The sequence below is a fragment of the Bombus pyrosoma genome, linkage group LG4 (assembly GCF_014825855.1).
Source record: "Bombus pyrosoma isolate SC7728 linkage group LG4, ASM1482585v1, whole genome shotgun sequence".
In the NCBI taxonomy this organism is placed as follows: Eukaryota; Metazoa; Arthropoda; class Insecta; order Hymenoptera; family Apidae; genus Bombus; species Bombus pyrosoma.
The window spans coordinates 14,195,910-14,214,273 of record NC_057773.1 but is presented as its reverse complement, the minus strand read 5'-3'; the positions used below and the strand labels follow the sequence as shown (position 1 = coordinate 14,214,273).

Below are 18,364 nucleotides of genomic sequence, written 5' to 3'. Positions count from 1 at the left end.
TTTATTAAGCGTAATATCTGTTTGTTATTGAAACGAACCTTCGGCATGGATTCGCGTTTCTTGTAATTTTATTCTGTCTTTTCCGTCTAGAAAGTGGAAAAGTTTCAAAGTAATAAAGATAGGATTCGGTTGAAGAAAATTCAAGCGTTATAGGATTTAGTGGTTTCATTTCGCGGAACAAAAATTTTATATTAAATGACGTTGAACCATCTGGGTAGACGTACGTGACAGGAAGTGGAGATTTTCAACGGGTGCATATCACGTTGGTTTCCCGCTGCGATTACAGCAAAATGTCTTATTTGTCTGTGGCAAAATTAGGTTTCGCGTCAGGTTCGTAGCAAAAGCTGACCGACCCCCTGTGAATGCAGGTACCTACATACGTATATAATGGTAGGCAGGTAGCAGGTGAACGCACGAGTTAATGGAGTTTGATAGTTGATAGGATCGATCATGGGACCTTCGGCGGTAGCGATGATAACGTGTCCATCGTTAGAGAGCTACATGTTGCACACGCGTTACTTTATATCGCGAGCGTATGTACGTTAGGGACGCAGTTGGGCATGTGTACGCTAATTTTCTTGCCATATACGTGCGTACTATATATAGCTTCTACTTACGTATGTTCATGAAATTGTATACGCAGTTTGTTCGTTCGATTTTCCATCGAACGATGATGATCGAACGTGTCGCTTCTTAAATATCGATAACGATATAATTTAGAAATAAAATGAATTAGTTGAAAGCTTCGCATCCGTCTTAAAACTCGCAACGATGGGAACTCGAATACGATAAAATATTAAGATATATAGACAGTTGCATTTCCTACATTTCCTGTAATTTCTTTCAGTCGATTTAATTCATGCGCGCGTAATTTCCGTTCTTTCGTCGAGTATATGTCGAATAATAAATGAATAAGCAAGTTAACGAAGTTTCGTGGTATCGATACAGCCCGAAAGTTGGGCGTTGGAAACATATTTCACGGAATATCACGGCAACTATTAGGTTTAAAAGTTTCGTTGATCCGTTGATCTTTAAACCTTAGAGAATTGTACAAAATTAGAAGAAACTGGAATTTAGATCTTCGACGTTATACGAAAAGTTATCGTCTTTGTTATTTTCGCCCATTTTATATAAACGTGTCGTGTCGCGTTTCTAGAATGCCTTCCGTTAGAGCGACAGCTTTCCCGAATTCAAAACAAATCCTAAATTTTTTTCTCAACTCTACGAAAAAAAAATTAAAAAACGTGCGTTAATGAGATCCGTTTGCGGTATTGCGCGCTTAATGAGTTTCAAAAAGGCGATACAACCGTGGATGCTGTAAAAAATACTTGCGATGCGATTTGCGCACAACGAGTAAGTACGACAAAGCTATACTGTATATACCGTGCGCGCGTATCGAGCGAAAATTCAAAGTCGATTTTCTCGAGAACAAAGCCTCGAACGAAAAATTTGTATTCTATATTTTCGACTTCTTTTTTCGCGTAGAATCGCCCCCTTTCCGCTTGTACCACCAGTTACCAACCAACCTGTATATATAGCGGTCGATCTTTAAACATAAGACGTTACGCGACGTTTTAAACGGATCTCGCTGGTTGATAAATATTAGAGCCCTACCGTGCCTCTATATCCATGCATCCTCGAGAACACGATCCGAAAGCGACAAAGTGCTTAGCTGGCAACAAGTTTCGCCCAACAGCAAGTCGGAATCGTTTAACTCGGAACGCGTAAACCTATGTACGTAACTACTTGCTTCCTTTCGTGGTTAACTGCGCTCTCTTTCGCAATTTCCGTTAGCTCCCTGTCACTGGGAACGTGAGTACGCATACACACTGCCGTTTGTTAATATAGCTGGGACCGTAATGTACGCAGAAGCACGGTAGTGCGAAAGTTAAAAGCACGCGTAAACGTTCTGCCGAACAGGTTACACGATATAGGCTATACAGACAGTCCCATCGACCGCCCCACATATTACACGTCTTTCCCTCGTTTTCTCATACCCTCTGTCCGAACTACGGTCAATTGGCTTCCGTCTGTTCAAAGATACGCAGGTACACGTGCACGTTCGACTTCGATATCTACCGCAAATATTCCCTACAATCTTCTTCCGTGGTACCGCGTAATTGGAAATCTATAAAAACGCGTTTCTTCTTCTTTAATTAGTTTCGTTTAACGCGATGCTTCGAAATTTAACTTTTGCTTGTTTGTATATATATATATCATTCTAAAGTTTGCTTTTAACTAGCCTTAATACGTTTGTTTTTCGTTTACAGTTATAAGAAAACTTTGAGTGGAAATTTGAAATTGCAACTTAAGTCAAAGAAATATCGTAAGGTATAAAAAATATTTTTCCTATTTCGTTCAACGTTACGTCATCGATAAAGCAGTTAAGTACATCAGCTTATCCGTATTATTTGAATTTTACTTTACTCTCTATACTCTGCTCTCCGCTGTATATCGATAAATCTTATCTCCATGCGTATCCGTTTAACGTATATTGGAATTAATAGTTGACCGAACAAAGTTCAGCTGTAATCTACGATAAAGCAAAAGGAAAATTTCTTTTTCGTATCGCTTTATAAAGTTGCCGCGGGAACTCGAGAAACTCGGAACTCGATGAAAATACAGGTTAATCCGGAGGAATAATATTAATATCTTTGAAGGCACGCGCAACGAGCAGGCGACAGGATTTTTACTCCCTACACTTTGATGCTACGTCGTGCCGACGCTGGAAACATTGTTTCGAGAAAGAAAGGAAAAAGCCGCACCATGATGAGATTTAACCACGATTTTATAAAAGCTTTCGTTGCCGTTGCGTTGCGGAGCAGAAAGTAAGAGAGGGTCGAGGGAAACAGAGGAGAGGCAACTTTAACGCGATACGTTCAACCCCTGATAAACCACGAAATGAGAAATAAATTTGCGATTTAAAACGTCCAACTGCGAAAAATAATTTAGTCTTTATTCTGATGTCTTCGTTTCGGCCCTCTGCTATTTTAATGGATTACGTTGAAACGCTTTTAACGGAAGAAAAATCCTTTTAAACGAACGATTTATACGTACGAGCAGATTTAGTATGTAAATGATCGGCGAGGAAGAGGTCGAAACCAAAAATTAAAAGCGTTCCTCGCGACATGTTCAACTTGTTTGTAGCTTAGATACACGTGTGTATATTATACGTCGCCGAGATATGGTAAAACGCGTATAACGTAAAAGATCTTCAACCGAACTGAAAGACCGATACTTTGCCATAATTTATCGTAATTCGTAATTTTTCAAATGTTATTAATTTTCATCTGTTTGAGAATCGTTTGAAAAAGTGCTTCTACATAGCGAAGATAGGGGAGGATTTAGTTAGTTTAGTATCTTTGTTCTACTTCTTCGTGTAAAATGTAAGATTATAACGTTGTTGTACGCGTGAACAAAATTTCCATATCGGTGCGTTTTCAATTTCTATGTCTAAACGAACGTTTATCGTTAATACCACTATTTAATCAACCAAACTGTAATAATATATGTTGCTACCGATGCTGTATTTTCATTTTACAATAGATATTCATACTGTATAAATAGAGCGAATTTTAATAATTATTTAAGGCATATATAATTCGGTCAACGTCAGAGCGATGATAAATTTAAAGCGAAAGAGACTTAAATAAAAGGTAAATAGCTTTTGTCACGAGTTGTACGTAAGCTTGAAAAATAATATACTCGAATAACTAGGAACCTTCAATCTGGTGATCGGAAAGTATAGAAAGCCGAGTGTTCATGGATTTTCCGGTCGGTTATGTCAGCTTTAAACGCGCTCGATATTGCACCATAATACCTGCGGCGCAAAAACTAGACTCACTGGTCGATGAAAAAGTAAAAAGTTCGAAAAAGTCGAAAAACTGACGGGTCTAACTCGAACAAAGGATTTGCAAATTTGCAGTTGTTGTTGATAGAACGACTCGTGAATCGCTCGATTTTTTAAGTACCTATGAGCCATTTACACCTACGTATAATTTGTCAGCGTCATTTTCGTTACGTTGTCATAGCTGCAATTTATTTCTTACTTGGTTGAAAATAATTATCGTAGAAAGATAATACACTATAAAAGTGATATTCCTGTCGGCGATAATTTTATGAATTTCTTCGTCATTTTTATTTTTCGCAATTCTAGATCCCTGTATCCGTGATCATTGTATAATTGTATAGAATATTTACGTCGATTCCGTAAGTCAGTTAACGATTTTCGTTTCGTTCAAGTTGCGGTATCTTTCTCAATTAAAATTATATACGTACTTTCGTATCATATCTATCACAATTTTCATACAAAACTTATCTCGATATTCTAATATTTCGCATTCTAATGTTTCGTGTAGCAAGCGTAAGCCAGGGAGAAATGTAATAGCAATTGTATCCCAAGCCGGAGGAGAAAGATCATGCGATAAGTAGTAAAAAAGGATAAATAAATATGTGTCTCGCGCGAATTAATACGAAAAGTTTTTCCAAAATTTCATGGTTTTTCCAAAATTTCGGTCTTGCGCTACGAATAAAGATCGGTATCGCACGCATGACCTAATCGTTTAAACTTGCGTTAAAAAACAACAGATAAGAAATTAACGACAACGAATAATAACAAGCAGACGTGTTAAACGTTTGGTTTAAAAAAATTCAAGCTCTCTGTTTTGAGAAAGCTACGGAATAAAACACGCCAGTATTTTATCTGCGATTCGTGATATCGCGCGTAATATTTTATACTCGAAAATGCATGCTAACGTTTCGCGCATATTGGTCAATAATATTTTATCGAATAAGAACACGACAGGAACATCGGAGTTAATCGTTGCGTTGTGAACACAGCTGACAGCTGTTAATGTAAACGATATCTGGCCAATATTTTATTTTTTTCTCGTTATAACGAAAACTCGGCTACCGGTATACGGCTTCCGTTTCATTTGCCGATATAAAGACCGACGAATCGAATTGACTCGTTCGTTTGCCAGACGGTTTGTGGATTAATAAGACGAGTTGCTTGCAAGCGGATCGTGTTTGATTCGAAGCCACGGAAAGTGGATGGATGGCTTGGTCGATTTAAAACACACGAGCTCAGCCGAAGTAAACGTACTTGAAGTCGTTGGTACCGAAATTTATCGAATCCAATTTCCACTTTACCATCCACCAGTCGCGCTAAAATCTTCCAGGCTTTTTAAAATTTTTAGATCTTCCACCTGTGTAAAATCGTAATACGCGTATAGGTTGTGGCAATTTTCTCGTAAAACGGTGCCACCGTATTTCATAAATAAAAATTAAAAAATAACGTTTACACGTATCTACGATGGTTGGCAAGATTTGCGGAAATCTATTATGTACGTACGTGGGGCGAAATTTGTTGAAATTTCACTGCTACGATGAGATACGAGCGCACAGTGTGATTACATCGTTAGTAAAATTTGGCACTAATCTGGAAAAGTATAGAAACGACAAGTTATTTGCTACAAACGTACATTTACTAAAATACTCGTAAATGGCGTAGTTATGCGCAATAGCGTTAGTACACGTTTCGCGTCTTGCGTTTTCTGCACTTGTCCGTGTCGCACGCGCGACGTCCTGCCTAACTGGTTTCCAAGCAAAAGTGGTATCAACGCCAAAGCAGCAGCCAGACGTGCGATATTTATCGCGCGATCGCGAGATAAAAATCTTCGAAATCTGTGCAGTTACAAAAGAAAGAAACGTATCCCCCAATTAGTCAGCGGCGTTGGAACTTTGTTTCAATAAGAACGCGAGCACTACCCTCGAGACTAATAAACTTGAAAAGTTACAGAACGTTCTCTACTCCCTGGTGGAGTTTTCTCGCGAACGTAAGTACGCTCGCTGCTTTCATAAAATCTGCGGTGAAAAAACAGAACGTGCTACAATATCGTACAGCTTGCGAGGTGCAAACGAGATAAACTTCTATCGTGCAAAATGAACTCAAATGGAATAGCCGGAAATTTCTTTCTGTTCGCGCACGCGATACGCTGCACAGTTGAATCCTACGTTCGTTGAGATCGACCTTAATTTATATCATAAACGAATCCTTGGATATTTTCATTTTGCCGGCCTTCGCGTTTGCCGATGTCAGAGTCATCCGTGGCGGGTCTACTTCACTCGCCGCCAGAGTTCCGTAGCAAAATTCTCTAAAGTCTAACTATAAGGTTCGATGTCCATACGAGCTTTAACCTAACTTTGTTGCTCGCACGTTGTTTAAAGCCTTCGAAAGCTTGCTAGAAATCTTTACCGATGCAGCCGGTAGCACTGACACGGAGGGAAGACATCTTCGTTTCATTCTTCTTCTTCTTCTTCTTCTTCTTTCATTCTTCGAGCATTCTCGACTAGAACAATTTCTGCGAGACGAATATTATACAGGAAACAATTTCGTGTAATTTTCGTGCAACCAATGTTTCTCGAGTTTTTAATAATTTCGATACTCGATTATACGAATCCTCGTTGCTTTAGAAATCGCACGAACGTATTTAAACTTGGTTAATTTCTCTCTCCTCCTCCTTTAGATATTTAGTCGCTGCTTTAGAAATCACGTGAAGCTATTTATACTCGATTACCTTTCCCTTTCCCTTTATTTAAATAGATATAAATAGCATAAATTAAATTACGAGAAGCAATTTCCCTCGAGGTGGTTTCCCATTAATTATCCGCTCTTGCAAATTAATGCGTTTAATAGCAATCAGAGGGCAATCGCAGGAAGCGCTTATGTGTATGTACGCGTTTCGAGATCACATCAGAAACAAATTGAGCAACGCGCTGCTTATACGTATACGAAATCTTCGCTCGTAAACTATTGTTCCTCCTTGTACAACAGCACCGTTTCGAAGGTAAACCTAGTTGCTATTGCTTCGTATAAATATAGCTCTCGCGAGAATACGCTATACCATCTATTACTATCCGGTATTCCTAACAAGTGGAAAGTTTCCGAATTCGGATAACTTAAGATATTTTTAACATAGAACGGCGACTACAACGTCGTTTCGACCAAAATCCTCCATTCCAAAGGAAATGGGAACCAGACAGGCGAAACGTGACACAGCCTCGGTATGACACGGTGCAGAGCAACGTCGTATCTAGAAATGTTTAAGCGACGCGGCATTTAATTTCGTCGTGTGGAAATATAATCGACTCGAGCGCTATTGTTTAATAAAAGGAATGTCTTTCCTGGAGGTAAGAGAAAAAGGTAAAATCAAACGGGTGAAAGATAAACGGGTCTTTGATTTTCGAGTACACAGCTGGTTCATCGAACAGCATTCTAAGGTTGTCGACGTGCGCCTATACGCAGATTGATCGAAAGGCGAGTGCTCGAGCGATCAAAGCACGAATAGATATAGTACGCGCGGAAGAAAAGAAACCAGAAACTTCGTAAAACTTGGAAACAGTCGTTTCATAAAGAGTCGCAAATTAAAAGCAGTCGCGCATTTTCTTTAGTAATTTCCTTTAACTTTCATTTCGACGTAACGATCGTACGAAAATTGCCAACTACTTTGCTACGTATACGCTGATTTTCAATCGCAAATATTTGTTCCACTTGCTGGAACTTTTTAAACGGCATACGATTGCTTCGATCACGCATGGTACAGCTTTGTTAATACGTGAAACTAGTACGACGATACTTGCAACTGTGAAAAAGTCTACGAAAAATCTACAAAGTATTAACGTTTTCTGAAGCAAAGCGTTGAATGATTCAACAAACAATTTCAACGACAAGGACGTTCGCTACATTCGAAAATACAATTCTCGGGTGAAAGGATATGTAATTCCACGGTTTTCAAGTTTAAAGAGCATAAAAGGTAAATGAAATCGCGAATCATAATTTTTTCAAAAAGAGCAGATGGTACTTACGGTTGTCTTTAAGAAAGTCGTAACTTTCCGACCCTATAAAAATCTCATCGCTGACCACCGACATGGGCACACGCGAAATTGCATTCCTAATCTTCTTTTCCTCTCTTCTGCTGCTTTTTGCTTCTGTGAAATTACCGCGGATCCGCGTTAAACCGGACGGTCGTTACGTAGCGTTCAAGGTCGTTTTTAGCGTTTTCAGTCGACCGCTTAGCAAAGTGCGAGCAAACAAGGAGAATTTCGATGGAAACGCGTAATCGCGATTTCTTCAACTGCCGTTTCGTTTCTACGACTGCTACAAAGGCGACGAATTTCGTCGTCGAGGAAACTACCGCGAACGACCACTTCTAAAGAGATTACGTTAAAACTTCGAACGATTTGCAAGTTTAAACGGAACTTACCATTTTTTTATTAGACTCGTGCCGTTTTATCTTTATATCGTGCAAGGATATTTAAAAAGTGGCAAGGTAGATACGCAACATTTTTCGAATAAACGAAATTGTCGGCCGTAGTTGGTGAACATTTTTCAAAGTCCCGCGTTAAGCGGAGAAATAGAAAGAAAAATGGGAAGAAAGAATGCGCGCGTCTGGAAAAGATACTCGTGCCGTAACAGTTGACGTTTAATCCAGAAAGAAGGACGAAACAGAAATTAACATTGTTCCTGTGAGAGTCGTTGGATTCGCCGCTGTATTCCGTTGACGACAGTTCGTAGCTATCTTTGCAACGAGTGGCTGCGCTTTCTGGAAGTTCCTTTTGACATTGCCCGAATATACCAGCGAATCCTTTGTGCGACAATCACGCGCGCACAGTTCTGACCATAAACGAATCCTCTCGTCGATAAAGAAACGACGAAACATTATCGGTCGAATATCCGTTGAATCGAAGAAAACGAACGAGTGGCGAAGATAATTTCATCGATATTGATACGTATTGGACTTATTGGAGTAATGCAGCTACGATATCGTATGCGCTACGTAACGCGCGGACAATAACGCTTTGTCTCGTTATACCGTGCGAAATGTCGATTTAAATACATTAGAAACATCAAATTGGTATATCGGCGTATTAATTAACTAATATCTAGCACGATTATTGTATATTACATTAATTGAAATTTAGAAACGATAAATTGCTTGAATAATACGATGGAAAAAATTAGCGCGATAGTTTACACAACCTTATAATCTTGTCAGTTATGCGAAACGATTTGCTTCTGCCCCGAAACGCGATAAGAATATCGTCGTTTTCCAATCGTATCTTCGTATCGCCTGTACAAAATTTTGGCGAGTTCTAGCTATACAGCCTGTTGTTTGATACAGAAATTTCAAACGTTCGACGCAGCACGCACATTTCGTCATCTTACTTTCGGATATATTTAGAAAATTACATTAACTCGTATCTTCTAGGAATAAATTTATTCGAACGTACGTCTCTCTAGCTTCACCCTCTGGTTTCTTTCTCTCGTCTTTACTTGCTAGTATCTTCCATCTTTTAGCGGTTTAATAGTACGTTTAAATTACCCAGAGATTTTCTCTTTCTGATTTCTAGGCCAACTAAGGGACGTAGTGGTTCTTAAGATAGAAGAAAGACACGGAAAAGAATAGGAGAAAGACGAAAGCTGATCCTAGTGATCCTGTTAAGTAGAGGTCAATGGAGCCGTCTTGATGCAGGCTGCAAAACTACGTGGGGATTACCCATCGTGGTCGTCGGGCTGATTTCAACGGTGAACAGTGGCGATTCCACCCGTGGCCGTGGGTGGAAGAGCCGTTTTCATCACCGTCAACGACGAATAGTACAGCCACTTCCGCTTCCTCCACCCCACGTGGCCGAATCATTACCTGATAAGGTTGGTCCAAACATATAATCACATTTTGAAACAATTCTTCAAGGCACATCTTCTGTCTACGCAACGTCTTAATCGTTAACAAGTGCTACCAAAAAGTAGGATACGAGTCAAGTTTTGAAGAAATCGGAAGAACACGTTGATACATTCTACATTGCTCTTTTATACTTACGGTTCTGACGATACAGCTGCATTTTAGCCGATTAGGTGCGTTTAGCATTTTAGTATATCGAAGATCTAATACCTCGTCTTACATCGCGCTTTAAATGTTGCAAGTACTCCTTTGCGAAACTAACGTACGATTCTGACTCTTTACGCACTTTCGCACGCATATTTCTTGGACAATTTTCCAACGTAGCTTCGTTCGTTCGTTCCTTTATAATATTTCCCTCTCGCGTCGTTCCTCTCTTCTTATCCGAGTCTCCGTTTCGTAGCGAGACAGTGCGACGTGTGCAGGATATAGCGTTTCCTTCTTCGGCAGGCAAGATATAAATTTTGCTATACGAAGGGACCTTCTCCTTCGAGCATAATAATTTAATCGAGGTCAAGCTTGCACCGTCACCCGCTATGATTTTGTTCGTTCAATATGCTTCGGTCCGCAGGGATGCGAAAACAAATGAAATTTTCATGCCACCCGCAACCAAGCGGATTTCGTTTGAAAACGTTTGTTTCTCTTTTCTCTTTTTTTTTTTTTTTTTTTTTTTTTTTTTTTTTTTTTTTTTTTTTTTTTTTTTTTTTTTTTTTTTGCTCTTTTTTCGTCTTTTTCTATGTTTCGCTCGGAAACGCTTGAACGCTCCATCGGGACGCAAATTTTCATCGTTCGCAATTCCATTCTGATGTTGCGCCACGATGTAAATCGTTAATCATATTTGCTCGCACCTGTTCGGTCGATTTCATTGTTTTATGAGGTGATACTTCGATTGCAGCAGTAAGATATTCGAGTGGGATACGAAGAAAATTGATTTTAATGAAATTCTTTCGCAACATAGACCGAGATGTGACTGATTATTCGAATTATGGAATTATACGTTTGGTAGCCTTTGCGTCGTAACTATTGCATCGCATAATTTCGCATCCCACTTATGATTATGTGTTGTATAAATGATGTTCCATGATTCATAGAAGGAGCGTTACATTGAAATTCGTTGGATCGCGGTAAAAGAATGGAAAACGTGTCTCTATACGCTATACTTGTAATATACAGCTGTACACGTACGTGTAGTAGTTTATGGTAATTAGAACAGAAGGGATGTGTTTTAGGAGAAAATGCATCTCCAATCGTTTACGTGTATATCGTACGTACATCTGATTAACGTCTTTAGCTTATAGCATACGATTTTCGTGTAAATTCTTCGTACTAAAGCTAGATTAAGACAGGTAGTTTTCAACTACCTACGTTATCATTAAGTTTCAAGGTCCGCTACTTAACGTACTATAGATCTGTGAGACTTGGACGTTATCATTAAGTTTCAAGGTCCGCTACTTAACGTACTATAGATCTGTGAAACTTGGACGTTATGTGCTCTCGCTAAAATGAATTCCTTTATAAGAAACACTACGCCGTAGTAGCTACAAAGTAGCTTAAATTCTCCAAGTGTCGGATCAATTTTTCGAAAACGCTTCGTCCTGTTCTTTTATCTAAACGTATCGTTTCGCGAAATTTCGTTCTCCTGCGATCGATACGTAGTTAAAATATATATAACATAGATAAATTCATCCAGATATTTTGATAGTCAAATGCTACAAACGCGTAGCTTTGAACAAATGTGCTATGGCGAAATAGATCTTCGGTGCAGATATTCGTACGTTCGTTAGTGTAATGTAATTAATGGCCATTTCTGAAATGTTTGAGCTAAATATGTGCATTCAAATACGATACGGTTCTATTTCACACGAATATTATCACATACGTATCTACGTATCTGCGATACGCAACGAAATAATCAGATAATATGCTACAATCTTTTAGTTTAAAATTGCAAGTGGAAAGTGGAGTTATTCGCGGTTCAACTTAATTTGCTCGATATTCGCGAACAAAGAGTAATTTATACTTTATTCGTATTTTACATTAAGTTGTCCGTTGTGATACGTTTAAATCCGTTATAAATAGATAACGTCACGAATCACTTTAATAACAAGACGACTCGTAATACATACTCCGGATGCGTCGAATTATCCAAGTGCTCATTCTTGTCACCGCAAATGGATGCCACTTGCACATTTTCTGAGCCCTCGTGTACACGTATTATGCTGGTACACGCCTGGCTCAACGAGTCGCGCCAATCTTAATTATTTTTGACAGAACTAGGACAGATTTTAAATTGTCGGCATGCTCGAAATAACGCCTTATAATATTTTACGACGTACACTTTCCACTCTTCCTCCGATAGAGACCTTCCAACGAACAATTTATACTCGTTGTTTTTGCAACACGTTGATTGCAATTCTATTTAACACATTCGGAACCGTAACTTCGTTAGCGACCGAACATTAAGATCGAGACTGTTACGTATTTTCATAAATATCGCGATCAACGTAAAACGTAGTAAGACAACAATGAAAATCAATCGCCAAGTTTATACGTTTACGATCGGTTGCTCGAGAAATTGGCGACTTCTTACATACAGGCAATTTCTTTTTCGTCCTTCGGTCGCAAAGAGGGGAGGGGGGGGTGGGCTCATTACGTTGCTGGGCTTCGTTTACCACCGAGATGTACCGCTGTATAGCGATATAATCCGTAAGAAATTCGACGAAAAGAAAAGGTTTCGTTTCGATGAAATTAAAACGTTAGAAAATTATAACGACGACGATCCTGTAATCAAATTGTTTTCGCTTTTTAATCCTTGTTCCTCCTTGTAACGATGCGACTCAACATCCGCGCGAACCAAATTTAATTACCCTAATTGCCACGCTATTGGAAAGCGAAAAGACGAGGAGAAAAGAATTTTGCTGCGTGGAAACAGCAATTTTCAACATTGTTGTTCCCATGTCGTCAGTCCCTCGTGAGTTTTAATCGAAGAAATCGATTTCTTGGAAAAACTCGAGGCGAATCTGCTTGTGTAACATTTTATACGAAGGGATATTAAAGAACGTATTATACGATGTTTGATTAGAGCTGGAGAAGCGGCCGCAGCCGCAGCCGCCTCGGAGCTCTGAGGAGCTGGAGGATCTGCACAAGCTGCTGCACTTCCCCGAGGAGGTGGCGCTCAGGTTGACGGAGACCGAATACCAACTGTTCTACCAGATACCACCGGAAGAGTACCTCAGGCACGTGGCACAAGATCAGAACGCGAAATCACCTGCCAGGCCACCCCCGTCGCCGAGTCGCAGCTACTGCAATCCCAGCACCACGAACAGCTCGACCCAGACCGAGGAAGAGTCTAACTGGCCTGTTTCCAACCTCTTTTCTTCCGTTCGAACGCTCATCGAACGTTTTAATGAGGTAATTTTTCGAAATATCCTTCGGTAAATCAAACGAAACGTCCAAGCGAAAAAAAGTTTGTGTAGGATTGCTTAAAGAAAAAGGAAACGAGTAAAATTCAGGAGAGAACGGGGAATCGAAAGGAATAGAATTATCGGGATAGGATTAAGACGTCGTTTCGTTCAAACAAGATCGTATCGACCACGTTCGTTGGAATAGAATTATTACAAGTTGTTAGATTTCCCGTTCGAAGCTGTTCTCCTTCTTCGTATTCCCTGTCGTCGCGTTCACCTTCTCTCATTACGTATTACGCTTTCGGTTGCATGGACGCGTGGACTTTCGTTCCATTATTACATTCAAGTGAAAGAAATTTAATTATTTCCGATTCTCGGTGATTCATTTTCTTTCGGCACGAACGACGACTCTACTCGATAGCCACCGAGTGTTTGCGTACAACGTAAAGTGCTTGCCAATTATTTATTTAGTTTCATTTATTTAGATATCGCGATGAGAAAATAGGCAGATCGTTGTTATACATATATATAATATATATATATATATACGCTACTGCTATCTGTTTATCAAGTACATTAAGAAGATTCTTGAAAATTTTATAGAACGTAGAATTCATGATCTACGTCAAATGTAGGATTTCCATTAAGACTAGATGTTCCGTGATTTTTGAGTCAGCGTGTAAAGAAACGTGTTTATAACGAACAGAGTTAATAATCGTATCAAGTACATTCGGCAACTCGCATAATTATCGATATTTTGGAACTTTAGGTAAGCTTATGGGTTACTCACGCGATCGCAAGTGGCGCAACGTTAGAAGAAAGGCAGGCGGTATTGTCCTGTCTCCTGCGAGTAGCTCAGACCTGTTGGAATACCGGAAACTTTAACTCAGCCATGGAAATTGTCGCCGGTCTCAAGTAAGTTATCCGTACATCTCTTGTTCTCTGTTTCTCTTGCTTCGGTTGTTAAACGTAAGTGCATAGTAGATGAACGTAATTAATCAAAGTGTACAACGCGAAACATCGACGATCACGACATTCGCTAAAGCTTAAATTTCTCACCTATTGGAATAAAATCAGATTACCGTTGAAACATAACGCGAGAGTATGCGTCGTTTATTTTTCTTTCCAGCTTCGTTTTTCGATTTAACATCAGCTAATTAGCTCAACTTCAAATTTGATTTCACCTAATCCGAAGTCATTTCTGGAAACTTCGTGACGCTGTAGCAGCGAGCAAGACGCGTCTAGCTTCGATAAGCCTTCGTATCGATTAACCCGAGTCTATTGAAATAATAGGCGTCCCGAAGGCACCCTATAATCCTTGGTCTTAGCGACTCAAGTAAAACGCTATTTAAACTTACGTTTTAAGCGTTAATCGCTATCCCAGCAGAAAGCTGCTTTAGTTCGAGATTGGCAAAACTCGTCAGTCTCCTCTGGTTCAACGATATCGATTTAGAAAGTTTTTAATATTCTCCTTAACCTTTGCTCGATTCGCGAAAATGAGACTCGACTGGCGATTATGTCAAAGAATCTGGCAAAGTTTCGTCGACCTTGGAAAATCTTTTCGGCTAACGTTTCACTCGCGACGATACACGTCCTTTTTGTCAAATTTACGAGGGCGTCGTATATTCGCTGGTTCATCCTTCTTTTCGTAAACTTTGATTTGTCGTTAGTAGTCCGCTGTTTCGTCCTTCTACCTTCAAACATCCTTCCCTCGGTCTTACGCAATGTCGGAATACTTTCGCATATGGCATTCAGACTCGCGCGACTGTAACTCTTATGGACTCTTTTCCCATTTTCCTTTCTCGATGCTTCTTTCCACTTTATTTTTCCACCATTTTGTCTCTTTTCCCGCTTCTATCTAAAATCAAACCGACTCTTGTCCAATTTGTTATTCTTATTTCCTAGTCGGCGAATCTCCATATAATTTCGCATTTCTAAATATCTAGATACTCGTATGACGCTTGATCCGTGAATTTATCATCACGTATAAATCGAAGTTGAGGAAACGTTGAAAAATCTATTTATTATCTACATTTCGCAAAAGTAACGGAAAAATGTGTGGTTTCGATAGAGAAACGTATACTGCCCTTTCATCCTAGAAAACTAGCGTATTGTGCATGAATGCAATTGTGAGGAGAAACTATATTTGCGTTAAAAAAAATTTGTATATTTTATACGAGGCACATACATTTTTTGAAGAAAAACAAAGGAGGTTTTATCGTTTATATAAATATATTTTTACCGTTATTCCAAAGGCTTCCGGTTATCTTGGAAATAAGAATAGATTCATAACCGGTACGACGACAGTCGTTTCGTTACGTAGACAATAGACGCTATGGTAAAGTGCAGGAGACATTAAAAAAATAAAAGAAGAATAGTACATGTTGTGAAATACGGCGCTTCGTTTAAAAGCTAGTAGCAATAGTAGTGCTTGAGTTTGATGTACAAGGGCACTTGTACGTATATGATGCCTCACGACGAATATTTACAGAACTGTCATAAAAGCAAACGCTGTTAAAATCTCATAGACGTTATCTTAAAGTTATATCCACGTCGAAAAATGTAAAATATGAAAGGCGTGTGCATATGGCTACGTACGCGTACACGTTCGAAGCAACTTTTTAATTAAATTACTTGCTACTAGTTCGCTTTATTGGCCGAACGAAACGTCAGGACAAAGGTGAGTTGTAAGTTAACGAGACGAGGAAAAAAAATGAAAAAGTATTGTTACATCAACGACGACCGTACAGCGCGAAGAATTAAATCATTGCCCAGATGCGCGTAAACTTGGCTACAACTTTCTCCCGTTATCAAAAATCTCGAGCTTTGGTACAAATTTATAACCAAAGGGACAAGCTGCGCCATCGAATCGTGCTCTTGTGGTCGCTTTGAAAGAGCGAATGAAAAAATAAACTAGCTTTTATTGGCGACATCGTAAAACCACCAACCTTCGTAACCGCGAACGAAAAGAAGATAAAAGCTGCTGCCTCGACCATCGTCCTACACACGACCATTGTCCTCGATGCGGTCGTATACTTATAATTTACCTCGCGTTATATGCTCGCACTTGAGTTTTACTTTCGGAAACTATGCGATTAACCGAATAGTTGAAATTTTAGTAGATGGAGCGGCCGCGCTATCGCCACCTACTACATCGCGAAACTCGCACGATACTCGCACGATACTCGCACGATACTCGATGAAACTCTTGAAAGACGATATTAACGATCGACTGTTATACAGGGTATACGCAGGGTTTTCCTCTCGTTTTGTCTGTTTTGTCTATGTAGGATGTAGTAGGATGCAACGGAAAACGATCTTTCGTATCTATATTTATAAACAAATTGTATGTACCTAATTTCAAGTTTTATAATGGAATACGAAACGCTTTCTTACAGGAGCAACAAGCTAAAGCCCTTTTGGCAAAGTGTGAACAACCCGGTACCAGTTTTGGAAAATCTATCCTCCGCCCTTTTGTCTCCCGAGTATGAGTTCGCGCTTGCTCGCTCCTTGGCAATGCCAGAATGTCCAGTGGTGCCGTTCTTTGGAGCTTTTTTGCGGGAATTGCGGGAAGTCATCGCGTTCGAGTCCAAGGTAACCCATTAAATTTTATTCCTCTGTAATTACCACAAGCCGCCGAGCAAATTGCTGCTGCCACCATGAAAAGGACGGGACGAGGCGGACCTTGAAACTTTTGCATAAAACGTTACGGTAATTCTAACGATAAAGTCGAGTTTCGAAGCCAAGACAGATCCTCGTTCGGCTCCCATTATATCGCGTCATACACTGCTACCTTTACGAATTAAGCTTTACGCTAACCATCGATTTAAGTCCGATGACCCGTGCATATACGTTACTTGCCCTCGCACAGCTTTCGCAAAAATAAGCTCGTTCGTTCTCTTCGCGCGTCGTCGTGAAAGACGTCGACGAGAAAGAAGGTGTAACTGAAACGCGTCGATCGAAAGTTCGTGGATTCCTAAGTATCGAAGTTTATCCCAATATCGAAATGTATTACGTACATTTCCAATAAAAAATTGCAATATAGATCGGTATACGTCAGGACTTGGCGTTATCGAGATAAACTTTTATTCAAACAATTGAATTCGAACAATCGAAATAAAATTTCTAGTTTATTTGTTACTTGCTTCGTCGGATTACAAATTTTCCAACCTAGTGCTTTGTAACAGATATTTCTGTCTCCACGGTATAATTCCTCTATTTCCGTTCTATTTCCAGAACTTACGCAGCAATAAAGATTTCTGGTTACATAATCGAGCTTTTGTGCTTCGATTAGAAGAGATAATTGCACATGTGCTATACGTGTTTCATTTGCCTTCTATTAATAAGTTTCCCGTGCGAAAATTCTACGAACGAAGTTTTTCACTCGTATGGATATAAACATAGGATCTCGGCACGATTCGATATTAACGAACCACTCGAGCGTTTCGCGTAAACGCGGAAACTGAAAGAGCAAAATAGAAAATTCGCGAAAATCTGTCGCGTGTAAAACACGGCCAAAACGATAGGAAAATGAAGATAGAATGAAACAACGAAAGATAGAAGGAGTATCGTGGTTCGAAAATTTCGAAGGTTTCGTTTTTCCATCGATTACCTTAATGCCAATTAAACGATCGAGGTCACCGGTGAGTGTCTTTCCTTTAATATCTTTAACATCGGAAATAGGTATCGGCCGCAAAATATAAATACTGAAATAGACAACAGAGTGAGCAAATTTTTCATTCGAATGCATTTTTCCAATATTCGATATCTGACCTATATTTAAAAACACGGAAGGCGCGTTCGCTCGGTAATTGTCGGATTTTGCACTTTATAAAATCTATTGCGTAAGGCACATATATGATACACGTACGTAGGATTCTGCTTCATATGTAATATAAAAGGTAAAATGTTGTAACATTTTTAACGCGAATAAATAAAGAAACGATATTGTTATTTTGTAAGGAAATATATATACAACAACGCGTTTTCATATACTTTTAGTACAACGAACGGTACGGTAAATATCAACAAAATTTCTCTTCGAATTATCCATTAACAAGAGGGACAATTATCGATCGTTCGAACGATAAACCCCGTGTAAGTTTAGACGACATGCGAAAAAATACGATTGCGGCGAACTTTTAGCAAACAATTTCTAGATTTATATAAGCAAAAGCTTATTCGTCGAAGAAGACCGCTGTCTCGAATAAATGAAATATCTTA

The 18,364-nt window shown here is 39.4% G+C and overlaps 1 protein-coding gene across 7 annotated transcripts in view; it reads left to right on the top strand.

Annotated features, from left to right (window-relative positions):
• Nucleotides 1–18,364, top strand: part of LOC122567143 (1-phosphatidylinositol 4,5-bisphosphate phosphodiesterase epsilon-1-like) — a 132,749-nt gene that overhangs the window by 73,978 nt on the left and 40,407 nt on the right. For 4 of the 7 annotated variants that reach the window (XM_043725402.1, XM_043725397.1, XM_043725399.1 and 1 more), the window contains 4 exons: nucleotides 9,412–9,709; nucleotides 12,820–13,148; nucleotides 13,911–14,056; nucleotides 16,540–16,735. In XM_043725402.1, coding sequence (XP_043581337.1) covers nucleotides 14,034–14,056; nucleotides 16,540–16,735 — 219 coding nt within the window. In that variant the 5' untranslated portion in view covers nucleotides 9,412–9,709; nucleotides 12,820–13,148; nucleotides 13,911–14,033. Of the gene's footprint in view, nucleotides 1–9,411; nucleotides 9,710–12,819; nucleotides 13,149–13,910; nucleotides 14,057–16,539; nucleotides 16,736–18,364 lie in introns of those variants that run through there. The other 3 variants (XM_043725398.1, XM_043725401.1, XM_043725403.1) reach the window with 2 other exon arrangements.